Below are 26,821 nucleotides of genomic sequence, written 5' to 3'. Positions count from 1 at the left end.
TGATTGGTATATCTTATGGAGAAGAGTAAATCTATTCCTAAGCCGGTTGAATTTACCAACACCACACACTGTGACGTGGCGAACCCGGTCTGGTCACCACGTCACGGTTTTACGCTTCCCACGCAGATGGGGTTCGTCCTTCGCAGATTCATTCCTCCTCGAGTTCGTCTCCCTCATTTCGTCCCTTCACAGGACACAGAGTTTCCTCCCCGTCGAGTACGTTTCCCTTTGTCCGTAACCAAAATGGCTCCAAAATCGCAGAGTTTGTTTCATCGGCTGCTACGAGAAAAGGACCCGCACCGCACCGCACCCACCAAGCCTCTCTAAGGCGCCGCACCCACAAAGCCTCTCTAAGGCGTCGCACGGACCAAGCCTCTGTTTTCCCTAGGCGATTTCTCGACCCGCACCCACCAAGCGTCTCTAAGGCGCCGCACCCACCAACCCTCTCTAAGGCGTCGCACCCACCAAGCGAGTTTGTTTGATCGGCGTGCGAGAAAAGGACCCGCACCGCACCGCACCCACAAAGCCTCTCTAAGGCGTCGCACGGACCAAGCCTCTGTTTTCCCTAAGCCATTTCTCGACCTGCACCCACCAAGCCTCTCTTTTCCCTAGCTGAGATCCGCTGCATCGCGGTGCGAGCAAAGGCTCCACACCCACCAAGGGTCTGTTTTCCCTAAGCAATTTCTCAACATTTTGCAGGTTCCACCCGTGTGTTTCCTTCACTCTCTGGCCCTCTCGTTCCCAATTTCTCAACATTTTGCAGTTTACTCCATATCCATTTCCTTCATTCTCTTATAATTATAATGATCTCATCTCGAATTTGTTATATTTGAGATAGGATTGGATAGGAGCTTAATAGTAAAACTTGATGATGTCGTTTCCCTTTATTGATCAGAATATAGTGAGAGAGAGAAATTAACAGATGTTTGGCCGGTCGGCGTCTATGGCAGCACAACACAGTGACCGGAAGAACGAAGCACAGTTGGCCAAAGGAGCAACGTTGGAAAGGAGAGACGCGGGGGAGGAGAAATTTTCGAAGGAAACGTGCGGAGGAAGACAGTAAATCAATAAAACTTTCGTTTCATTTGAAAAAAAAAAATGCCACATAGGCCGGTGTGTGGTGTTGGAAAAGTCAAGGCGGTTGTATAGACGTACTCTATGGAGAATGCTGATGGTAAGACTAGGGAGATGGAGAAGATGGGAGAAAGAATGAAACGCAACGCTTTTGCCTACCAAAACTCTACCCAGCAAGATGCTCAATTCCTTGATTACATTACACATCTCAAAATTTGAAGTTAAGTGTAACAAAACCATTGCTGGTTCATTGGATGTTTTCTCCTCTCCGGTAAGATTAATAGCTCGTTTGGATACAAAAATTATTTTACTGTTATAACTTTTTAAATTTTCATACAAAATATATTAAATAATTCAATTTGTTCAAATATTATAAAAATAATATTCTAATAATATTTTATTTAACTCATCTCATCTCATCTCATCTCAACCATTAATTGAATAAAGTTTTCAAGTTTTCTCTTCTTATGTTATGATATAAATGTCTTTGCTGAGGTTTTAGTTTTGCAAAATGGTTGGTATTTTACTAGTTTGGTTTTCATGACCTTGTAGTTGAAACTAACTATTTTATTTGTGATAAATTAGTTCCATAACGCAAAGCTTTGACATGATATTCTCGCCTTCTACAATTTCCATATCCTTTGAGATATGTCACCCTATCAAAGAGGACAATGACGTATTAAATGGATATTCAATTTTTGTAGTTCTTTTGTTCAGAATCAGCAGTGTTTCCTCAAACAAAAGGGGGAATGATAATTATTTGAGAGTCTTCTCTCACTTTTTTCTCTCTAGAAGAAAGTTGAGGTGAGGTGGGGCCTACCAAGATTCTAACTGAATTAGTAGTGGTGGGAAACTTTTTTGCCTTGTGCGAGGGACGGAATAGGTGGTTACTGGGCATTGTTTGAGAGTAGACGGTGGCGAGAAGGAGATGGAAGGGAGCTCAGGGGGTGGGATGAAGAGTTTGGAAGCACAGTGGGAACACTTTCGACTTACGGGGGAAGAATCAGAAGTATTAGAAATAGGCGATGATGGAGAAGAGGTATGGGAACATGGAGACATGAGCATAATAGGGAAAATCTGTTTGGATAGTAACATTGGATTGGAGGTTATTGCTGCCACAATGGGGAGAATATGGAGGGTGAGCAAGCCAGCGGTGTTCAGAGAGGTTGGGGCGAACCTTTTTGTGATCACTTTCAGGAACCAAATGGACAAGATGCGTGTTATGGACGGGCGGCCTTGGCTATTCGACAATCACTTTTTTGCGCTGCAGATGTTTGATGGATATGCTCAACCAAAGCAGTGGAGGTTTGACCGAGAGTTATTTTGGGTCCAAATACATAATCTACCAATGGTCTGTATGACAGAGGAGAAGGGGAAATTACTGGGTGAATCCTTGGGGAAGTTAACCGAGGTGGACGTTCCCGATGATGAGATTGGCTGGGGAAAGTTTCTGCGCTTTAGAGTTGAAATTCCTCTTACGAAGGCGATAACGAGGGGACGCTTGATTAAAGTTAACGGTAAGGAAGTGTGGGTGAATTTACGTTATGAAAAATTGCCTAGAGTGTGTTTTAAATGTGGGAGGATTATTCATGGGGAAGAAGGGTGTGATACGGGTTTTGAGGGGAGTGGGAATGGGAGAGGGTTAAATGAACAATTTGGTGCGTGGCTGAGAGTTGATCCCTGGGTTAGGAAAAAATATAATAAGGGGCAGGGGTCTGAAGGGGACGGTAGGTGGAAAAAAAAGAGGAGAGGGTGATGAAAGCTCTAACAATGTTGGGGGAAGGAAGGATGTAGGTGAGGAGATGGGGGTAGGGATGGTAAGGGGAGAGGGAGAACATGGTGTGGAGAAGGTGGTAGAAGGGGGTAAGGGCGCCAGGTATGTTGGGGTGGAGGATCAAAATGAGGGTGATGGAGAGGATGGGGCTTTGGAAGAAGGGAGGGGACAGGAGACGGGGATCAAAATGAAGATAATACAAAATAATGAGAGTGGAAGGATGAAGGTTAATGGGAGAGAAAATATTAAAAAGGGAGGAATGGAAAATAACTTGAGTACTGAAATGGAAGGGGGGGGACTGGACTCTCGGAGGGGGGGAAAGGTTTAGAAGGGGAAATGGTTAATGATGTACTGGTGTTGAAGGGGAAGTGGAAGAGAAGAGCAAGGGGGGTGGGCAGGTCCGAGGGTCTGGAGGGTAGCTCTACGGGAAAAAGAATATTGTTGGTAGAGGAGGAAGAGGTTAGTAAGACAAAGGGTAGGATGAATAAAAAATCTAAGGTGGAGCAAGAGGGTGAGGTGCGAAGTGTGACAAGTTTGAAGGCGGGAGCTGCTGGTCAGCCCCGCGCAGATCAATGAAAGTTATGAGCTGGAACTGCCGAGGGCTTGGCAACCCTCGGACAGTTCAAGTCCTTGGCAAACTTGTCAAGGAAAAGCAGCCAGATTTAGTCTTTCTAGTGGAGACTAAAATTCGGTCTAATAAAGTGGAAGTTTTACAAAGGAAAGGGGGTTATAAGGGCTGTATTGTGGTGGAACCAGTAGGTTTGGGTGGGGGCTTGTTGATGATGTGGAAGGATGTGGATGAAGTAGAATTATGCAATTATTCTCAATGGCATATTAGTGTTTGGGTGAGAAATACAAAGGATAATGAAAAATGGCTGTTAACTGGATTTTATGGAAATCCGGATGTCTCAAAAAGGGATAGGTCCTGGGAGTTATTGCTAGCATTAAAACAACATTCTGATATTGGTTGGTGTGTGATTGGGGATTTTAACGAGATAGTGTCACAATATGAGAAGTGTGGAGGGAGGGAAAGAAGGGAGGGGCAGATGGAAAAATTTAGAAGTGCGTTGGGGGGTGAGGGTTTGATGGATCTCGGATGGAAAGGCATAAAGTACACTTGGAGCAATGGGCATGGGGATGAGACTTTCATTAAAGAAAGATTGGACCGAGCTGTTGCCAATAGAGCTTGGAGGCTATGCTTTGATGAGGTGCAGGTGGAGACAATTTTGGCTTGGAGCTCGGATCATATGCCCATACTTTTACATTGCTCAAGGGGCTGGAAGGATAATAGAAGAGTAAAGAGGTTTTTTAGATACGAAATGTGTTGGGATAAGGAGGATGATTGTGGAAGTGTAATTGAGAGGGCCTGGAAATGTCAAGCAGGAGGGGTTCAAAGCAAACTTAATTCTTGTAGACAAGCTTTGGGCCTTTGGTCTAAGGAGGCAGATAAAAAAAGAGGTGAAAATATCAGGGGACTGACTGAAAAGCTGAAGATCCTTAAAGAAACTGAGGGGCCCGAGCAAACATGTGAGATAAAGCAGGTGAGTGGGCAACTGAGCAACCTACTAGATCAAGAAAATGTTTGGTGGAAGCAAAGGGCAAAGAGCCGTTGGCTGCAGCAAGGGGATCGAAACACCAAATATTTTCACGCCTGTGCAACTCAGAGGAGAACGAAGAATTCCATTGTGGAAATTGAAAATGCTCAGGGGCAATTGATGAAGGGTAAGGCAGATATAGAAGAGGCTTTTTGGGGTTATTTTTCTGAGCTATTTACAACAACCCAGCCCTCAACTGAAGTGATTGATGAGTGCATTTCTTCTACTAACCCTAGAATTTCTGAAGCTATGAGAATGGATTTGGAAAGGGATTTCTCTGTCAAGGAAGTGGAGGGTGCTTTGAAGCAAATGTCAGCATGGAAGTCCCCGGGTCCCGATGGCTTTGGAGCTGGTTTTTTCCAAGAACATTGGGGTATAGTGAGGAAAGAGGTATGTTTGGCTGTTTTGAGTTTTCTAAAGGGGGGGGGGGGGATGCTTATGGGTCTTAATCACACTCATATAGCTTTGATACCTAAAGTGAAGGACCCAAAAACAGTGATGGAGTTTAGACCAATTAGCTTATGTAACGTGTTGTATAAGCTAATCTCGAAGGTGCTTGCAAATAGGATTAAGAAGTTGCTGAATGTGGTTATATCCCAGAACCAAAGTGCTTTCATCCCTGGTAGGCTTATAACCGATAATATTATGGTGGCTTTTGAATTACTTCATACAATGCAGACCAAACAGAAGGGCAAAACAAGATACATGGCCATCAAGCTAGACATGTCAAAGGCCTATGATAGAGTGGAATGGCCATTTTTGCAAGCCATGCTTAGTAGATTGGGTTTTGGTGAAAAACTGTCCATGTTACTTATGAGCTGTGTGTCAACTGTTAGCTATGCTGTTGTAGTAAATGGTAAGCCTGGAAAGGTTATTGTTCCCTCGAGGGGCTTGAGACAGGGGGATCCTCTCTCCCCCTATCTTTTCTTGTTATGTGCTGAAGGGTTGAGCCAATTATTTCAAAAAGCAGCAAGAGAAGGCATGATAAAGGGGACAGCAGCCGTGAGAGGGGGCATAAGGGTAAATCACCTTTTGTTTGCTGATGACTGTGTGATTTTTGGAAGGGCAAGAAATGAAGAATGGGCTAACATCTATGCAACACTTGAATGCTATGAAAAAGCCTCAGGACAAATGTTGAATAAACATAAGACTTCTATCATGTTCAGCTCTAATACAAAGGAGGAGGTAAGGAATGAAATATTTAGAGAGGCGGGGTCTGTGCTTTGTGATCGGTATGAAAAATATTTGGGGTTGCCAGTAGTAGTTGGTAGGTCAAAATATAATGCTTTACGAAGCATTAAGGAGAGAGTATGGCATAGACTTCAAAATTGGAAGAATGGTTTCCTCTCTAAGACTGGTAAGGAAGTGTTGATTAAGGCTGTTTTACAAGCAATTCCCACTTATTCCATGAGTGTTTTCAAACTGCCTCAGAGACTATGCCATGAGATTGAAGCTTTGTTTGCAAAGTTCTGGTGGGCACAACACAAAAAGGAAAAAGGGGTGCATTGGTGGAGGTGGGACAGAATGTAGGTGGTAAGGGACGAGGGAGGGAGGGGGTAGGTGGGTGGGCCGCCCAGCTGCCCAAGCCTCCCCGCATAGAGAGTATAGCGGGGGCGGGGGGCGGGATGACCCCAGCGGGGCCCCGCCCCACCCCTGCCCCACATTAAAAAAAATTTTTTATTTATATATATTAAATAAATATATTGTATATAAATATACACAATTTATAAAAGACTTAAAATTATATTCAAGTCATTGGATTGCTTTGGCCTCCTAGGCCAATCTTTATATAGGAGGCCAAGGCAATACAATAGTCATCTTTAAGCAATGTGGGACTTACTACTAAGTCCCACATTGCTTAAAGATGACTATTGTATTGCCTTGGCCTCCTATATAAAGATTGGCCTAGGAGGCCAAATCAATCCAAAATCTAACTCTAATGAGTTTAAATTTTTTTTATATTTATAAATTTTAATTTATTATTTAAATTATATTATAATTTTGGTCTAAAAAAATATTTTTAGACCAAAAAATTTTTTTTTTAATATAATGGCGGGGGGCGGGGCGGATGGGGGTTTTTCCCCCGCCCCCCGGCACCGGGGCGGGGGAAAACCCCCATCACCCGCATGGTGCGGGGCGGGGGGCGGGGAGGGGGTGCCCCCGCCCCGCACCATGCGGGTAGCACCCCTACGAGGGGGTATGGGGTTCAGAATGTTGGAGGATTTTAATGAGGTCTTGCTTGCTAAACAAGGTTGGAAACTGTTAAAAGAGCCCGAGTCACTGGTGGGAAGGATATTTAAAGATAAATATTTTAAAGACTCACATCTGCTTGCAGCCCCTCTGGGCAAATCTCCATCATTTATATGGCGAAGTATTTGGTCTGCTATGGATGTGTTGAGAAGAGGAATGTTATGGCGAGTTGGAAATGGAGAGGATATCAAAATATGGGGTCAAAAATGGCTGCCTAAACCTGGTATTGGATGTGTCCAATCCAGAGTGAGTGTGTTGCAAAATGAAGTTTGTGTAAATGAGCTTATTGATATGGAAGGCAAAAGGTGGAAGGAGGAGTTGGTTAGGCAGATTTTTTAAGAGGAAGAGGCAAATTTGATACTGTCTATACCCATTAGCCGTGGGAAGGTAAGGGATAAAATAATTTGGGAGCTTGGAAAAAATGGAAAATATTCAGTTAAGAGTGCATATCATATGGAGCAACGGGAGAGGGGGGAGATCTATGGGTGAATCTTCCGAGGCTGATAAGGAGACCGATTTGTGGAAGCAACTATGGAAGTTGGAAGTTCCAGGGACAGTAAAACAGTTTTTATGGAAAGTTGCTAATAATATTCTTCCCACAAACTTAAACTTATGGAAGAAATACATAGTTAAGGAACCAAAATGCCCGATTTGCTTGTTGGAGGTGGAGACGGTGATGCATGCCATTTGGAATTGTCCAGCAGTTTCAGATGTGTGGGCAGAGGAGGGGAGTCCAGCTAAGAAGTGGTGGTCTGGAGAACAAAGTTTCACACAGCTATGGGCCGAGATGTACAGCAAACTGACAAAAGATAATATAGGAAAAATGGTTGTGATTATGAAGAACATATGGTATAGGAGAAACAAGTTTGTTTTTGATACTAAATTCTTAAATCCTGCACAGGTTATACAGAATGCATTTGTAAATTTGGAGGAATATTCGTTGGCACTAAAAAAGGAGAGGGATGGAGAAAAACAAAGGAGTGTAGCCAGAAGAGGAACAAGATGGAGCAGACCTGAAGGGAGAAGCTTTAAAGCAAATTTTGATGCAGCTTTTAATATGGCCGAACAGATTATGGGGCTGGGAGTAGTGATCAGAGACTGTAATGGTGAGGTGATGGCTGTAAAATGTGCAAACAGAAAATGTAGAAGCTCTCCTTTCATTGCAGAATGTTCAGCTATGTGGGAGGCAATGGAGCTGTGTAAAGAGCTGGATTTTTGGGATGTTTGGCTGGAGGGGGATGCAAAGGATGTAATAGATGCAGTTAACAGAGATGAGGAGGACGAGTCCAGGTATGGTCATGTTGTTGAAGATCTGAAGCAGAGCCTGAAACAAAGTAAATCATGGAAGGTGGTCTTTACTCATCGTGATGGAAACGAAGTGGCGCATCATCTAGCAAAAATGGCAATCCATTGTATTAGTGATCAATATTGGATAAAAGAGGGTCCTGAGTCTATTAGGAATCTGTTAGCTATTGATAAACTGCATAGTGAAAGTGTTATTGAATGTTCATGAATACAAAGTGGTTTTTTTCAAAAAAAAAAAAAAAAGGGGGGGGAGGGAATGATACCTTTAAGCGTCGCCGTTCTAGTACTTTGCGTTAATCCGTTTCCCTAGCCCGGAGTCAGATTTCCCTCCCTCTCTGATCTACTGTCTATCCAAACGAAGCAACAGAACGGGCGTGAGAGGAGACGATGATTTCCCTCTACAGTTGCTCAACTTCCTTGGCAAAATCATTTATATTTCAATCCTCGCCTCCTTTCTTCTGCTTCTCCCCTAGAAACCCTAGAACTCCCTCCAGCTCCTTGAGAATATGCTTCGTAGCCAGTTCCAGTTCTGGTTCCACAAACTCCGATGAAGACAAAGAAGACCTCGCCGGCCGCAGAGCCAATTTCGGCGGAGTTCAGTTGGAGGATACCGTGTCTCTCAATTCAGGTAAGCTGAGGCTTGATTCATGGATATCTTCTCGCATTGGTGGAATCAGTAGGGCTCGCGTCCAGTCAAGTATTCGCTCCGGCCTCGTTGCTGTCAATGGTCGCGTTGTAGATAAGGTAATTTATATTCTGTACGTTTTTGGCTCTTAAAAATTAAATTATAACATAATCAAAACTTCGTCTAATGGAACACCTATTGCTATGATTTTTGTAATGCAAGATCCCTCAAATAAATTATTAAGAGTTACTTTTGCTTAGTTTGGCTTTACTTGTTGATATGAGTCGTCAAAGTTTACATTTGACAAGTCTTGGCCACTTTTTACCTATGGCTTCCCTATTTAAAGCCGCATTAGCTTAACTGAGGGGGAGTTGAAGGAATTTAGATTTTCCTTTCAAGCATACCACATATGTTACGGCTCTACTAACTGATAGAAGATTTCCTCTAGATGGTTCGGTTTTAGAAATTTCTTTGTTGTCTGGATGGTCCCATTTGGCATTTGCAATGATCGGTTTAAAATTTTCAATCTGAAATGCCTTTTAGTTAATTTCTTAGTCTAAGCCGCTCTCACGACGTCATGCTTTTCAGGAGTTTTTTCTTGGTTGTGTATTTCAATTTGTTTCCTGAACCTGGTGTGTAGTGTGCAGTGAGAATTCTAAGTTTCAGTTTTGATGTAAGCAGGTCTCGCATAACGTCAAAACTGGAGATAAGGTGAATTGCACTATCTCAGAGTTGCAACCCTTAAGGGCTGTGCCGGAAGACATACCTTTGGATATAGTTTTTGAAGATGAGCACGTACTAGTTGTTAACAAACCTGCACACATGGTAAACACCTCAAAGTTTACATATCCTTAATGATGATATGTATTATCAAGTTATCTTTTAGCAAACTAATTCAGGTTACAAATCTGCAGTTCATCCTTTGACTGATACCTTATGTTTATCATGCAGTAAGATTTCCTGTAGTTAAAAAACTTACGGAGTCACATCTGGTTGACAATTGACAAAATTCAAACCTGCAGTTGAAAAAACAGTTACCTACTTGCCTACTGATGGCTCATTTAGATATTCTCGAAATTAACCGTGTGACTCTTCACAGATATTATTGGACCTTTGACACAAGGATGTGCATTATTGGATTACTTAAAAGACAAAGAAAAGGATTTAGTACAAGTGAAATCTTAGCATGATTTATGTTAGCAGCAAATGCTGGCCATGATACTCACAGCTCACTTCATAAGTATTGCTCAAACACTTGTGATGGTTCAGTTTTCTTGCCTTTCATTCCATGCAACCAAATGGAGCATTTCATGATCTGAGTCTTGACAAGGTTCAGAAATGATCATCAATCAATTTCATATTGACACTACAAATCACATTCTCGTTCTGATTTAGGTTGTTCATCCAGCACCTGGGAATGCTACTGGCACACTTGTAAACGGAGTTCTTCATCATTGCAGTCCTCCGGTGGTTGCATTTTCAAACGAGGAAGTTCTTTCTGATGCTGAGGATATTTCTGATGATGAGTTGAGCAGCTTTTCTGCAGGGCAAAATCCTAACGATGGGCTTTATTCCAGAAGAAGTGGGGCATCTATACGCCCAGGGATTGTGCACAGATTGGACAAAGGCACTAGTGGATTACTTGTTGTTGCAAAGGTAAGATCCCCCACCTTTTCCTCTTTTTCCACCCTTTAGAACTGCTTGTAGGCACCCGAAGCTTGAAACTAGCACATTCTGAATCTAGGCCTTGTTCACTTTCACAAAACTTCTCAACTCATCTTATTTCATCTAATCATTATAACTTTTTCAAATTGCCACACAAAATAAAAAAAACAATTCAACTTTTTCAAATTTCAAAACAAAAATAATATTAAAAAAATATATTCTAACAATATTTTATTCAACTTTCAACTTTCATCTCAACTCATCTCATCTAATCTGCCAAAACAAATGAGGCCTAAGAGTTGAATATGCAAGTTAGGCCTAAGAGTTGAATACGAAGTTACTAACATGCAGTTTGGCTATCCCTTGCACCATTGCACTCTGATGGCAGGATGAACACTCTCATGCCAATTTATCTGAACAATTCAAGCTACATACCATCCAAAGATTATACGTTAGTCTTACTTCTGGAGTGCCATCTCCAATGGCTGGACGGGTCGAGGTTCCTATTGGTCGTGATTTAAATAATCGGATTCGTATGGCTGCTATACCTGGATCAAATATTTCTAGACAGGCCCGTCATGCTGCTAGTAGGTGATTGATGGTCCTCCACCACTTTCTTTATCATTTTATAACTACATCGGCTTGTAAGTGCTTGAAGTTATTTCACAATGTTGGTAAATGTAAGAGAAAAATATGTCAGTTTGGGATGTATTGGGATAACTGTGAGCATGGTATGGTGGCTGAGCTTTGACTTCAATCTGCTCACACCTTTCATAGCATTCAATCAAGTTGGTTATAAGTACAACCCTGCCTAGTAGCAAGAATCTTCATGAAATATGACTCATCTTATAGCTGCAGAGTTTTAATTCTGGAAGGCTTAGACTATTAGAACTAATCCTCTGAGTTCTGACATCTAAAGTAGTGAAAGGCGAAAGTGGGAGGTCGGACGACTCAAAAATACTTACCAAATTTGCTAGCATCTGGGGCTTGGCCATAGGATCAGTGGACTTGGTTTCCACTATGCTGAAACCCTGATTTATTTTTCTTATATAGTAATGTGGAGAAAGCTCTTTTAACCAAAGTATATTTTCTTCTATCCCACCATGTGCATTTTAGATGTTGCTTTCATTTCACATCTACGGTGATTGGAACATAAGAAAAGAAAGGAACCCAAACCTATGTAGTGAATTATTTAGGATTTGAGAGGTCATTGAAAAGAGAAGGAAAGAAATGTCAATCGGGTTTTAAATGTGAGCAAAAAGTAAACGTGAGTTATAAATTTTATGCGACAATGCAGGTTAGTGGCAAAGAAATGAAGTGATATTTTTCATTATATAGCTTTTTTTTTTTTTTTTTTTTTACAATTTACACCATTCAAATCTTTATCTGGTTACTAAAGTTGGCTGAAACTGTATCAGGTACAAAGTAATTGAAATACTTGCTGGTGGCAGTTCTGCATTGGTTGAGTGGAGATTAGAAACTGGACGCACTCATCAGGTACTGCATGGTGTCTGATTTCAAAACTTCACACAGATGATACAAGTTAAATTTTATATTAAATTTGTATCCAAACTTCAATAAACAAATTCATTCATGGAATATCAATATCGTGTTGTAACACCCATTTCCCGATAAGGTTAGGAATGGTTACGTCATTTCATTCCACCAGCTATTAAGCGTTAGATAAACATTAAAACTTTAATTATGACTAAGAACTCGATTAAATCTCAAAATAATAAATGTAACACCTCCAACATACCAAAACTAAGTAAAATCATGATGTTACTAAAACTTAACAAACCAAAATAATAAATGTAACACCTCCTAATAGCCTATGTGAGAAACACTTGTTTAATTCTTCACTAGGTCAATGTCTCCTTTACTGACTCTGGCCTCCAAACTCACCCTCATAGTCACCTGAACAATTTTAGAACATAAAAATAAAAATGAGGCAAATACTCCATAAATGGCATCATCATACAATACAAATCTTATTATTTTTTCGAAAACATCTTTGAAATACATTGAATACAACATGCATATATTAAAAATTGTTAATCATTAAATTCATGATGCCTACATACACTAACCCTTGTGTGCCTAGGTTGTGCCACTGAAGATGGATGTAGCACTCTACATATGTTCCTATTCAGTATAAACTTATGCATCTTCCCTCCTCTCTCATTTTCATGTTCCTTTAATTTTAATGACTAAATTGGCTAATGTAATCTAGGGAACGTAAACATTAATGATGATAAATATATTCTGATCTCCTACAACTTACACTCACAATTCTTGGATTGTTTATTTGAACTAGATCCGTGCGCATGCGAAGTACTTGGGGATTCCACTTTTAGGTGATGAGGTGTATGGAGGGACCAAGAGCATGGCTTTATCGCTGCTTCGGCCTAGAACCCCACCTAGTCGTCATGGGCAACTTTTGCAACTGGTTTCTCGATTGGAGAGGCCTTGCCTCCATGCCTTGGCTCTTGGGTCGGAGGATATAGCTAAGTTTGTAATATTTTGTTCACAGATTGTGGTACAGAATAGTTACTCCCCCTGCCATTTTTTTTTTCCTCAGGTTCATGCATCCACACACAATGGAGAATGTATATTTTCAATGCCCTCCACCTGCAGATTTTGCTGAGATCCTGGGCCAGCTTCGTAAAATCGGCACAGTGAAGGTTTGTACCTATTACTGTGCATGATCAGGCCTCACTTGTGGCATTTCTAAAATGACATTTCTGAATGTTTCTTTTCTCTACAGCGCACACCACAGCACTTACAATTTGGAAATACAATGGATTTTACCTGCTGGAAATTTGTAACCATATTTCCTTAAGTGATATTTCTTGACATTTCATTTCGAAGCATATATACCACAAAAAATTGCAGCAAGTAAAAATGATTTGGTTGGTAAGCCTTTATGCTTAACCAGACCTTACATAGCATGTTATATGGATTGTTAGCCACAATTCTTGATGTGAACATAATCCACATGGTCAATCAAGATTTTCCAATATTTTGAATGGATATTTGTAGGCTTACAAACACAAAATCCAGCTTTTACAAATAATCATGTTTACTCATAGATGGACTCGTTATCATTTGCTAACTAGCTTGGCTTTTTTTTCCTGAGCAACAAGCTTTCGTTAATGCAGCCTGTTGTAGAAGTAAATTTTTTGTGGAACATAGCTTTCTAACTATCAAGCATTTGATGTGCAGCATTCATTTGAGGAATGATTGAAATTGATATAGCAAGCTTACGGTGTTGTCAGTCTCAATAGCCAACTTTGGATTGGTGAGGTAAGGAAGATTCTCCAATCTTGTAAATCATGCGCATTTCCAACACTTGAAGCCTGTCCTGCGTCTTGGGGGGAAACCATTGCTCGCTAAAGTAAACTAAAGTTTTATGGGCCAGACAACTCCACCCCGGCGGCCCAACACAGACACCCAAAGAAACGTTCTGGAATAAATAATTGTTCCAGGAATATTGTTTGATGAAACAGGACTTTTTTTGGGTTGTGTGCAACAAACCTGTGAAGGGAGTTTTGCCATTTAAAACCCCTTCTAGAACCTGTTATTCTGTTGTGAATTGAATCTTATGGTCAAATGTGGGGTAAAAGACTTGCACTCCATTGAGAGGCATACTTCCCAGTTTGTAAGAGTTTGAATTCCGAAAATTCTCTTCAATGGTTATCTGAACGGACGCTAGGAAATAAAATCTCTATCAATTCCCAGTGAAGATTGGCTGTGCAGAAGCTGATATTGGAAGTGATGGCGATCGTTGCTACAGCATGCTTGCTAATATCATTAGAGACGGGCACCGTGGGTTCTCCAAGTGGCGTTAGTGCCCCTAGGCCATGTCTATTCCAAATTGGGCGGGAGTACGGGCATGCACAACCTGGCCAAACCTTGGGCCTCAGATTATCGGGCTAGCTTCAGGGGAAATTATGCGGACTCTAAGCAAAAATATGAGCTTTCCCTGGCATAAATTATATTTGTTTTTATTTCCCAATTCTTTTTGTTTCAAAAGACTCTTAAAATGAGATTGTAGGAGAGAGGGGTTAAATGTTGGCCAATATGTGATCTCCACTGTGTAAATGAATGGAGTTAGTACCATTAAAGGCAATCTAATTGGAAACATCAATAATTTTAAAGCTTCATCTGTATTCGATCAGGTGAAAACTCTTACGCCCAAAATTTGAGTCCGATCCAGCAATATGTTACGACCTGTAAACGGAATTTCTACATACACTAGCACGGCAAGGATGCACACTGTTCTTCTCTTGCTCTTCTGCCAAAAGAAAAATATAATATGGGTAAAGTAGAATAATGATTAAAGTTGAGTACATATAGTTCGAAATCACTTGTATCAGAACAATCACTTGTGCTCCTAGAAATTATGAACAGGTTCCAAGGAAGTCTTCCATAACACCCTCGTTCATACACGAGTTTATGGGTTGGAGGTGACTTCACCGATGGCTGGCTTAGGATACAGTTAAGACACAGAGAGGAAAAAAGAAGTAGGGGCATGAAGAGGAAACTCAAGATGCCTCTAGCCTTCAGGCTCCTTATAATACCATGAGTATAACGGGGAACAATACACCATGTGTTATCTACATCTACGTTTACTCTTTTAATCTCAATCAGTCAACAACTAGCAGGGCCTTTCTGGCATATGAAGGGTGGTGTTTTCTGCCGCACTTCCCTTTATCCATAACTTATAATGGTTAAAAAGCAGCATCCTTATCCACAAGATTTGATCGGCACGATTAAGGTAAGTCGAGTATACTCTTTCGGTCACTGTTAGAAAGTAAATGAATAAATTAACACAAAACAGCAACTAGAAACAATATATTTTCTGAAAAAAAAAAAAGAAAAGAAAAGAAAAGAAAAAAAAGATCAAAAGGTGAAAGAGCTTCAACAAAACACAAGTGATAACAGACCGAAAGGATGGCTAGAATCGTATCAGTGACTGCTATGGGCATCGAGAACTACCTTTACAAGCAATGGCTTAAACCGCGTACTCCTCAACATGCATCCACTTCGTAGCCGACCACTTGTTCCCTCTAATCACAGGGCAACTACCTAACACAAACCAAGCATTTTTGTTTCAAATAAAAGTCATTTAATAATGAATAATAAATTCAATTCATTATTAAATGTCAAATGACAAAGTCATGACAGAATAAACACGAGAATTAAAATCACATTGGCACAAATACTAATGTCTCCTATTTTTCTGAAAAAGAAAAAATGCAGAATCATTGTTGAAGTTCAGCAATTTAATGACAATCGATTAACTGAAGAATTGCTAACCATGCAAACTCGAAGGATCTAGTGTGGCGTCGGGCCTCATGCTCCAAAATAGCAATGCATCACCCATTTTTGGTTTCACTGAGAGACCCTCTTTAGCACATTCGGATAACTCATGCCACCATGGCACAGAGCTAAAATTCTTGGTTGCTGCAGGAAACAGAGTTTCACCTCCTTCTTCAACATCTGACCTGCATTCATGGCAGAAGTGACAAAATGGATCAAGGAAAATTGAGGGAGATGAGTGAGACTTAGCAAGAGTAAGCTTCAGATATGGGAATAGGAAATACAATCTTACAGATACATAAGAACAGTAGCAATGCGCTGCCCCCCATTCTTGGTGTTAAACTCATCGAGGAAGTAATCAAAGTGAGGCTCGTATTTCTGCCCTACTTCATAGTGCAAAACTTGAAGTCCCTCTCCATGCTCTGTGCATTGACAGTTACCATGAGAAACGTTGTAGCCTATCCTCAAAAATATCAGATCCAAGTTCCAACTATGGAAGCCCCTATCTTTTAATTTGTAAGCCATTATTCACACAATCAAAGTTTATGAATCACCAATTCCCACCAACCTACATGCAGGACCTCCAGAACTTAAACAGAAAGAGGCAAAAGTTTCTTTGAAAAAAGGAGAGAACAAGAGAGCAGCAGCCTCACAAAAAACTAAATAACTTCAAGGCATGTGACATATAAATACCAAAGAAAATAAAAGTGTTTGATTTTCATATGTGCGCCATTTGCTATTTAAATTATGTCGCTGGTGCACTTATCCCTGGTCATACTCCCCCATTGGTATGCGATGTGATTATTCCTCTCTAACAATCACTTTAGTCACAAAGAGCTGTTCACTTCAGTCACAAAAAACTGTACTCACAATATAAAAGTCTTTTGGAGCTCTAGATTTTAGAAATCTTTTGGAGCAAAGACAGCCTCTGGTTGGTAATAAAAAAATATTGAAACTTAAAAAAGTGTATCTAGTGAGAATGACTAATCATGCATGACAAAGAAGGTGAAGAATGCTCATTGTATCAGCTATCACCTAACAAACTTGACTTGGCAGTCCGTTAGGATCTTGGGTTTCAGGGAGATAAGAGTTAACACCTTGTTAAGTCTAATTGTGAGGACTTGATATATCATGTTTTGTTTTTGTTTTTGTTTTTGTATTTTTGATTGGGCACCGGGTGTTCGGGAACGGCATCCCAACAAATCTCGGGGGTGCACAAGCCCTTGGAAAGGAATTTCCCGCAAGTGCACCTTGGGTAATTCAAGAGAAAAATCAGCCCGATGGCCCCTAGAAATTGTTTGCACCCAAGTGGGAACCTTAGACCTGGATGGAGCAATATCTTGTTTTGTTATAAGTAATAATTTTATTGACAAGCACAAAAGGCACAATCCAGGTCCACCGGATGCACACAGAGAAACATATTGAGAAGTAGAAAAAAAAAAAATACAAGAAAATCATGAAAGTCAAGCCCATTAAACACCTATCACGTTAAAACACTACTTCAATCGACTGAATTACTTACGGAAATTCCATCTTTTTAAACTCGTAAATGACAGCAGATCAGAACAGTCATCATCATGAGACATAACAAATTTATGGAGGGGACAAGAATGCCCTTGTAGCTAAGCACAACAAATCAACATGCCAAACCCAATAAGCATATAATGTCTCTCACTCAAACAATGGTTAACGACCATATTGAAAGCAGCGTCAATTATAAAATTAAATAAATAAATTAGTTAATGAGAAAACAAATCAAAATGTTTACACAGGTATTATTTTGAATCTCATACCTGCAGGTATAAAACTGAAGTCTGCAATCCTTTTCTCTATATCCCTAATGATTTTATCTCGCCCTCTCCTCAGAAACATTCCAGAACTTGTACGAACCCTGAAAACAAGCATCTCTAGTGCCTTATTAACAATGTCTAGTGCGTGACTCGATTTTGAAAAACAACTGACGACACCGGCGAAACATAAGGGTAATTCAGATTAAATTTCATTTTCCTAGGAATATTTAATGTGAACTGAGACTGGAGATAGATGAGGTTGGAAAAGCATACCTGCTATCTTTGCTCTTACCGGTTGTGCTATCAACAACAGTTGACTTTTTCATATGAGGTTTGGCAAGACTAATCAAGTACTCACATTCTTCTCTGGACTGTTCAAAAAGATATCCAGAATTAATATTCTCTAGCAATATTTATTTACCTACTTCTCGCACGAGCACGATGAAATGAAAACTTCGGGTGCACAAAAAAAGCTTATATAGACCAGAAACGAAGACCCCTTGTCAAATTCACAAATCTCAAGCCAACTGAGCAAAAGCTCTTTGGCTGCATAAATTGACTTTTAATATAAAGATATTGCTGCGTCTAAGATCGATCGCTTGCGAGAGAGAGAGAGTAGACAAAGGAAGTATAACCACATTTTACTGACTAACCAAAAAATTGTGATAAATGAATGCCCTGGGTTCCCAGGCGAGAACTTCGGTCCACTGCTCCCCCCTGTCCCCAAGCCCTTCACCTCTGCGAAAAGGAAAATAAGAAAAAGATCGTCACACAAAACAGCAAAGCATCGTTAATTCCAAATGGATTAAACTCTTAACCAACGTAGATTAGGAGCGAAACGCGTACCTTTCAATGATCATGCGGCGAAACGAACTAAGGTCTTGTGGCGGAGAATCGTCGTCGATGATCGGAAGTGAGACGATCCCAAGAGCCAATAGCATTAAAAGAACGACTGAGAGCATGGACCACACAAGCGTCAGTGTCGACCATTTCTTCACCTGAAAACGACCGTACCTTACCTTCGCCATTGTTGAACGAGAAACCCTAATTCTCCAGTAACGAAAGAGGCCTTCAATTATAAAACCAGCCAATTTATTGAATTATTTATTTCTCGCTGACTGACTGAGATGCTGCGTTACCGGAATCCAACTGGCCGATGTTGGCCATTCATTCAAAAGATTGTGCTTTTATATCAAGTTTCGGGCGAGTCAATTAGGGGTAATTTAGACATAGCGGCGCTCATGGTTTAGCGTGCCCAGGGATTGTTGGCTGCCCAAGGTTTGGTACCTCAGGAGTCAAATCTTCTAAGATAGACGGTGGGCTTTGCAAAACAAGGAATGCTTGAAAATGTTTTGAAAGTTCCACCTCATGAGTTTTGAAAGGATTTTTAAGGTAGATATCTCTCGAGTTGTTGGGCCCAAAGAATAATCAAAGGGACTATTTTTGAAATTTCAATCAAAATTTAATCCCACGTTATATTATACGTATTCGGTATTACTCTATAAAAATTAAATATTATTATCATATTTATTTATTTGTTTCTTTATTTTTTCTATATTTTAATTATCATATTTTGCAAATGACGGTCATAATTTGTTTTTTATCTAACTTTTCAATATGCCATATTCAAATGTTTAATCAAGTGATTGATCTATAAACTGCATTAAAATGTACTCATCCATCACTATTTTACTTTGAGAAATGCTAATTGTACTTAAGAAAGACATACAAAATACTTAATTCTCTATGTGCCAGCTATTGATATGCTGAAACTATGAAATTCAAAATTCATAACTTTCTAACTCTAATCTCGTAGCCCACTCAAAAAAGTGCTAATGTGGAACTACTCGATAAGCACATTGATCCTATTAGATAGTACCTCAAAGTGGGTTTGGTATTCCTCCCCTGAGTTTGTCTGGTAGAGTTTTGTGAAAGCCTTAACCAGATCCTCATAGGCGGAAGGCCCAAAACGGACCTTGAGTGCCACCATAAATTCCTTTTAGGGATGAATTGGGTGGGAATCCATCAACCAATAATATCATGAGAGATACCTTCCATATGGAAGGAAGCAATTTGCAATTTGTATTTTTTTCAGAGTATTATAGTAACCATAAAATTGTTGGGCCTTGAGAATCCATTTCATGGGTCCCGAACCATCAAATATTGGAAAATCCAGCTTAAGTGTCTGAACTTGAATCTATGTATCTCTATCAAATAACAAATTACCACTGATTTTCATCACCAATCCAAATGAGCCCTCACCTGAATTATTAGCCCTTGTTGTAACAAACAATTGATTGTAGTTGGTTGCCAATTTACTATATGCTTCAACACCGTCTCTATCAATTGTTGTTGCTGCTCCTGTTCCTCTCTCAATTGAGCCATCTTGCCCTTCAGAATAGTCACTGCACCGACAAGTTGAGTATGATGAGTACCCTCTGCCATTATGCAGGAACATGACTATGAAACCACTTGTCACGAACTAAGTAATTAAATAATAGATAGTTTATTGGTAATTCAAGGAGCCAACATACCTCCAATACTCACACGAAATAAATTATCCTGAAGATATATTTCATTGGCTTCCAACATTACATTAAATAGATAAACAAAAGCAACAATCTCCCCAAGTACACAAAAACGTGCAGACCCACTACTAAAAGGCTAACAAAATAACTTACAATTAAACCCACTAGGCACAATGGCCCAAGTAGGGGTGCTACCTGCCCCCTACGGGACGGGGTGCGGGACGGATTTCCAATCAGCTATGTCTCCTTCTACTTAAAAAAAAAATACTACATGTTATTTTATTTAAAAATTATTTCTAAGTATAAAAGTAATTAAAAATACATTTTTAGACCCAAATTATAAATTTAAATTTTATAAATATGACTATAATTTAATAACTATGTAATTTTTAATTTGCTAGTGCATATTTTGTGTAAATTGTAATGTATTAATTTTTAAATTATGTAGTTTTTAAATTTTCCAATACATATTTTGTGAACAAGTCTAACAAATTATAATATATATTTATATATACACAATTTGTAAAATATAAATATATATGTTTATGTTTATATATATGTATAATATATATATATATAAATGGGAGGGGGCGGGACGAGGCGGGGCGGGGTTGGGCCCTCCCCGCCACCCGCTCCCGCTAGCCTACTTGGCCCACGTGATAACCCTCACCCAACTCACAACACTGTGTGGGACGATGCTGAGAAGAGAAGGGAATGCGTCGAGGTAGCGAACAACAACAGCACAACTACATTATTTGGGCTTTTCCTCCATAGGATTAGCCCAGTGCATTGGACGGATGGATAAGAGAAATGAGCTGGCCTAAAAAGCGTTTGGGCGCCCTATGTACGGTGTAAAAGGAAACTGGCGGCAAAATTGACTCAAAATTTGAGTAAGGGTTTCAACGACACCATAGAGAGAGAGAGAGAGAGAGATGAACTTGGGAATCAGGCGACGTGGGTGCGTAATCCCATTACAAAACGACGTGTATAGAAAACGCGTGATGCGGATATCGGGTACCGCATACCCAATCCGGTTTTCGTACCCGCTAGGGTTCAATATGGGTGGATAATTATCTAGATTCACTTGGATCTCCGGATTCTAGACTGGACTGGAAAAAATTCAGTTCGTATCTATAGCCTTAGTTGGCATTAGGGGTGTAATTGGTTTGGTTCGATCCAGTTTTAAACATATTTTAGAACCAAACTGGTATACACCGGTTTCTAAATTTGAAGAACCAATATCACACCGTTACACCTGTAAAACCAGAACTTCTGATTTTACCGATTTCGGTATATTATATATATAGTATATAATAATATAGTGATAATATATTATAGTATATTATAATATATAGTGATCTTACATTAGTATAACTATTAATACTATAGATCATAGTGATAATATATATTTATTTATATAGGATCTTAAATTTTAACATTATTTTAATTAGTAATTTAGCATATAATACAAGATTATTATATATATAATTATATATAATATAAAAAATATTTTATATCATATAAAAAATTAAAAATATACCGGTCCGGTTTGGTCCAATGTTAGAAAAAGAAAAATCGGACTGATTTCGACTGGTTTTGAAAAAAAAAAGAATCGGCATCGGACTGAATTGATTTAGAACCAAACCGAACTCACCGGTTCGGTTTACCGGTTCATCGGTTTTTCTTTTACCCCTAGTTTGCATGTAGAGCCTTAAGCCTCGTTTGAATAGTAAGATGATGAGATTTGATGATCTGTGAATAGAAATAAAATGATTTATGAATAGTAGTGAAATGATTTAAATTAAGATGTTTTATGAAATTTTGAGTCAGGAGAGAGAAAAAATTGAATAAAAATATTATAAAGTTAAAAAATATTATTATAATACAATTTTTATTTTGAGATTTGAAAAAATTTGATTGTTTTATGTGTTTTATTATTACAAAATTTAAAAATATTGTAAAGATTAGGTAATAATCAAATGAAAAAGTTGAAAGATTTAAAATTAAAAAGTATTTATATTTTTTATATTTAAATATTAAAATAAGATGAGATGTAAGAATCTTACTATCTAAAAACTCAGTAACTAAACCATGCAAGTGTTTACAAGCCCATGGACAATCCTTGTTCACATCCGTTAAAAAGATTCGAATCGGTCCAATCAGAACTTAATCTTTACGTGCCTTTTGAGCCCAATTAAGTTTGCGGTGTCTAACTATATAGGTACCTGTTAGCTGGCATAGCTTTTATATTTGGGAAATGCTTTTTTTAAATATAAAATAATTTGTGAATAATATTAAAATAATATATTTTATTAAATTTTGAGGATTGAGAGAGAAAAAATTAAATAAAGATATTATAAAATTATAATATTGCTATAATATAATTAGAGTTGGGCTCTGATTTCGACCAAAATCGGAAGGTTAAGTTGAGCTCTAACTCCGATTCTGAATTTGAGTGAATTCTGACTCCAATTGGAGTTCTAAGAGTTGGAATGTCTGAGAGAGTGCGAGCAAATGAGCTTAGTGGGAATCAAATTTCACCAAATATTCATCTGAAATTCCAAGCAAAACAACCAAACCCACCAAACATTAATTGATCAACAACCAAACCCACAATCTTAACATAAAAGAGAAAAAAAAATCATAGTAACATCGACTATCGTAGTTTACTTTGGTGCAACTAAGCACGAGATTGTGGTGCTTTGTACTCGTGGGAACGGTCGAAAAGCGCAACCATGGCAGCAGAGAAAAAAGGGTTTTACCCAAAGGGGAAGTCTAGTTGGGGGTTGAGAACTTAAGACTGTGACATAGAGCCATGGAGGAGCAAGTGGTGGAGGAAGTGGAGGGGCAGACCATTAGGGTTTGGAAATTGGTTGTCATTGGTTAAAAGAGAAATGAATGAATATATAAGGAGTAGAAAATGATGTCATTTTATAAAAACAAAAAGTTAAATGAAATCAATCTGTACGGGCTCGATTGCAAGATTGACTATTTGTAAAACACTCTCTCAACCTTTAGGACACCCAATGGCTAACAATTATATTACAATTTTAAATATATTTAGTTTAGGTATCGGAGTCAGAGTATGATTCGATAGTGGTTTTGTATGCCCTTAAATATAATTTTTTAATATAATTTATGTTTTAAAATTTAAAAAAGTAGTATTTTTTTGTATTTTGTTTAAAAATTTGAAAAAATTATAATCATTAACTAATGGTTAGATAAAAAATTGAAAATTGAAAATTGAAAATTAAAAAATATTTGTATTCAAATAATATCTAGGAATAAATTATGATAAATTTGAGATGAGATTGAAACCTCGAGAGAGAAAAAAAATGAATGTGCTTGCCAAAATTACTGAATGGAGTACAGAGAGAGTTGATAAAAGAAGGCAGAAAAAAAAAAAAAAAAAAAAGCATTTTCATTCATCAAATTGGCATGCGAAGAATTAGCCAATAAAAAATTGTACATACTCCCAGATTTTCTTGTCTAGTTTGAATTCACAATTATTTCAATTCATCTCAATTTATCTTACTACTATTTATTATTATTTAATAACTTTAACTTATAAATCTCACTATTATTCACAATTCATCTCACTATTATTCATAATTCATTTCAATTCATCTTTGAATCCAAACGACACCATCAGCAAAAGAACACTCCGTGAGACAACTGCAAAGACTGGAGGGGGATCAGGACTTCTATTCCATGTTCTAAAACTATCAGACCTTGGTATGCTAAATACCAAACAAATTATATATCTTGTCAACCCATACTCTAATACGCTTGATTATACGCTTGTCGAAGAACTCAAAGAGTCCTTCGTATGGTATTTCAACATCCAAGTACTCGTCCGCATCATCTCTCTTCACTAATGTCTTGGGTTGCCAAAAAACCTTGGTTCCGTCTCTAACCACCGGCTTCTTAAGCTTAACATACTGCCTATTTTGGTAATTCTCAGGGAACGGTGGCGCCGGCGTCCTCCATGGTTGCAGTGGCATCAGATCCTTCAACGGCATTAGCCTCCATTGCTTCGCACTATCCATCTTCACCTTGCACAAAGAGAAGCAGAGGCAGATGCTCAACTGTTGAAGAAATAATAGAATAAATGACTTAAGCCCCGATTAAGATTCTTGCAGTACTAATCGCTTTTCCCAGTAGGGAAAGAAAACCCCATATATGGAAACCATAACCATGGGAAAGAGCCACGTAATTTTGTTGTGTTATTTAAAAATATATTTATTTATTTGAATCGTGCTCCATAGAAACTTCACATTCTATACACTATTTAAAAAATATATGATTTTATTTTTTCATCCTCGTATTTTAAAAAGTAATTTTGTGGTGTTGGATCCAGATATACTGTCCCTTAAGTGGAATGACGGATGATTACATGGAGTATTCAAGTGAGAGCAGTTAATTCTGTATAGGACTTGTAACATGACGGCAACTTCCCGATTAAATCCCAACAGATTGCATACTCATATTCTATCTTTAAATAAAAATCTTCGAAAATTAAATCCCAACAGATTCCATACTCATATTTTAGATTTACTACCCTTCATTTTATAATATAATTTCAACCAACTACATAGCAGTGTTACTTTATAAAAGAAATATATATATTTTTTCTACTTGATTATCGAAAGGTAGAAAATAGAGGTTATCAACGAGTTACTAGTTAGCTATTAAACGATAGAAATTAATTTCTTTAATCTATCTTAAACGTTTTGTAGATGTAAAAGTTTGATTAGAACTAGATGGCTAAGTTGATAAGTTTGGATATGACTAGGTGAATAAGATGATAGAGTTTATCTTATCTTTAGTTTTGTAATTTGGATGAATGTAAAACACTTTGACTTTATTTATGGCTATTTTGATTTTATCTAGAGGTTGTTAAGAAGTGTATTAGATAAGTCAAAAGTGTAGAAGTCAAGTTTCAAGATATAGATCTTATCTAGAGAAGAATTTGAATGTGAAACTGCCAATCTTAAAAAAATAAGTATCAGGCACTAGCAAAATCAGTTTATATAATTCTTCAACGGAGTTTTACTGTGACTGAAACTCCTACCAGATTTGTTTCGTCAGCAGAGTTCTACATGTGTGACATTGCCAAAGAAGGTTGAGATATTTTATAGGTTACACATGAAAGCACAATAATTGTAAAAAATTTTAAATTGTAAATGCTAATCTCAAAATTTGAAGAGATTCAACTACTGAAAAATGAGAGTTTTAATTATTTTTATTCTAAACTTAATGATATATTGAATATTGAAATATTTGATGGTGGTAATAAGTTGCCTCACTCACACACCCACATAGACTTTGGCTATGATGACTTTGTGGTGTGTTCACACTTTCTTTTAACTCTTTATGTTAAATAAGAGAGTATGAACTCATTTCAATGTTAATTGTGTGATTGGTACATTGTGCCTGGACACTTGTGCATTTAGACAAGTGATTTGGCTTCAAAATAATTAAGTTGTTTAAAAAAAATTTTGAGGGTGAGGGCCAACCTTTAAGTTATTTTATTTATCTTTTATTTTTGTATTTTTTGTATTTCTCATATTTTTGGCATCGGGGCATATTTTGCATGTGCATAAATGTTTTTTTGGCTCTCATGCATACGGGATTTGGGAGCTTTCATTAAGGTATTTTATTTTTTTTAATTTGGAAGTCTTCAGCGGGACTCTTGTCATAGTGAATAATCCCCACTGGAGTAGCCTAGTCTTCAAGTGGGACTATGCTATGACTTAGTCATATGCCCACATGAGCGAGACCTCTAGTCACTTTGTTTTACTAAGGATCCACACTGTTATTTTCCTCCAGTCCCACGTATTTTTCACTCCTTGTGCTCTAACCGAAGACCACTAGTATTCTAGAGCACTTGGGTTGTTAGAAGTCACACAAATCTTCTAGTCTACACGATTTCCAGTCACGATAATTACACTATTAATTTATTGAGTTTTGCTACACAATTTCTACCACATTTTACACTCTATATTTTTTTGAATTTATTCTTTTTGAATTATTTCAAATTTTCTATTTATTATTCATATAATAAATATTTGATAAAAGAAAAAAATAATAATAAAAATTAAAAATAATGTAGAGTGTAGAGTTTTAAGAAATTATGAATATTTATTCTAATTTATTTCCTCTTCCCCTAGGGCTTGGTTCTACATTATTTTGCGGATTTTTGTGATTGGTGTGATTTTAAAGTGCAGGTGTGGATTATGGAGTTTTAGATTGGAGTTTTTGATGTTTTTAGGTTGTCCAGATTTGCAATCGGTAGTTGGATTATTCTATTTTCATGTATTGAGGATGATTTCTAGGTGGGTTCTTGCATTTTGGCATTTGGTTTTTAAGGAGTGCCTACCAAATGTTTGATGTTTTGCCTCGATTAAAGTTTTTCAGCATTTTGTCAATTTATTTACATGCATTCATGTTCATTCATGATTTTACTCCTATTCCATTGTAGATAGGGGTGAGTTCGGTCAGGTCCCGGGAGGTTTTGTGGATCAGATCGGACCAAACAGCCTAAGGACCGGTCCGTCTGATCCTATTTGGGACGGTCTGGTCCATTCGGTCCAACCTTTTTTTTTTAATCGATTAATAAAGCAATTATTTAAAATACTAAATTAAAATTAAGTGACTTATTAAATGAAAATTACATTATAAATTGTACAATTATTAATATATACTAGTATTATATATAATAGTTATACATTAAAGAATATAATAAAACATTGATCTAAATATATATAGTTATAGACTTAGTACCGATACTATAACTAATAACTATACTAGTAGTATTACTAATATACTATATGTTAGTGATAAATTGGTAATACACTACTAATGCTATACTAAATAATACTCTATGT

The 26,821-nt window shown here is 38.0% G+C and overlaps 3 protein-coding genes across 11 annotated transcripts; 2 read left to right on the top strand and 1 right to left on the bottom strand.

Moving 5' to 3' along the window:
- Positions 1–7,516: 7,516 nt before the first annotated feature.
- On the top strand, positions 7,517–8,206 carry LOC118343802. Its single transcript, XM_035682592.1, has one exon. It carries the CDS (start codon positions 7,517–7,519, stop codon positions 8,204–8,206), a length of 690 nt encoding a protein of 229 aa, XP_035538485.1.
- A 33-nt stretch (positions 8,207–8,239) lies between these two features.
- Positions 8,240–14,491, top strand: LOC108981429 (RNA pseudouridine synthase 2, chloroplastic). Of its 7 annotated transcripts, XR_001994553.2 has the most exons (9): positions 8,240–8,742; positions 9,305–9,448; positions 10,019–10,279; positions 10,677–10,879; positions 11,707–11,785; positions 12,606–12,781; positions 12,870–12,972; positions 13,514–13,594; positions 14,030–14,491. XR_001994553.2 is itself a non-coding variant. In XM_018952589.2 (8 exons), the coding sequence occupies exons 1-8, from the start codon at positions 8,386–8,388 to the stop codon at positions 13,529–13,531; spliced, it is 1,341 nt and encodes a 446-aa protein (XP_018808134.1). In that variant the 5' UTR covers positions 8,240–8,385; the 3' UTR covers positions 13,532–13,716. The 7 variants fall into 7 exon arrangements, 4 of the variants coding, with proteins under 4 accessions (XP_018808134.1, XP_018808132.1, XP_018808135.1 ...); XR_004797574.1 differs by having other exon boundaries at positions 12,606–12,972; XM_018952589.2 differs by lacking the exon at positions 14,030–14,491 and having other exon boundaries at positions 13,514–13,716.
- Positions 12,119–18,747, bottom strand: LOC108981431 (probable prolyl 4-hydroxylase 3). 3 transcript variants are annotated; one of them, XM_018952597.2, is made up of 8 exons: positions 18,250–18,709; positions 18,057–18,141; positions 17,677–17,774; positions 17,407–17,504; positions 15,906–16,035; positions 15,611–15,798; positions 15,290–15,379; positions 12,119–12,205 (listed from the first exon to the last, which is right to left on the bottom strand). In XM_018952597.2, exons 1-7 carry the CDS (start codon positions 18,429–18,431, stop codon positions 15,306–15,308), a joined length of 855 nt encoding a protein of 284 aa, XP_018808142.2. In that variant the 5' UTR covers positions 18,432–18,709; the 3' UTR covers positions 12,119–12,205; positions 15,290–15,305. The 3 variants fall into 3 exon arrangements, with proteins under 3 accessions (XP_018808142.2, XP_018808141.2, XP_018808140.2); XM_018952596.2 differs by lacking the exon at positions 12,119–12,205 and adding an exon at positions 14,380–14,585; XM_018952595.2 differs by lacking the exon at positions 12,119–12,205 and adding an exon at positions 14,603–15,094 and having other exon boundaries at positions 18,250–18,747.
- Between the last annotated feature and the right edge of the window lie 8,074 nt (positions 18,748–26,821).

Source organism: Juglans regia, chromosome 11 (assembly GCF_001411555.2).
Source record: "Juglans regia cultivar Chandler chromosome 11, Walnut 2.0, whole genome shotgun sequence".
Lineage (NCBI taxonomy): Eukaryota > Viridiplantae > Streptophyta > Magnoliopsida > Fagales > Juglandaceae > Juglans > Juglans regia.
The sequence above is the reverse complement of the archived record's forward strand: the minus strand, read 5'-3'. Positions and strand labels throughout refer to the sequence as shown.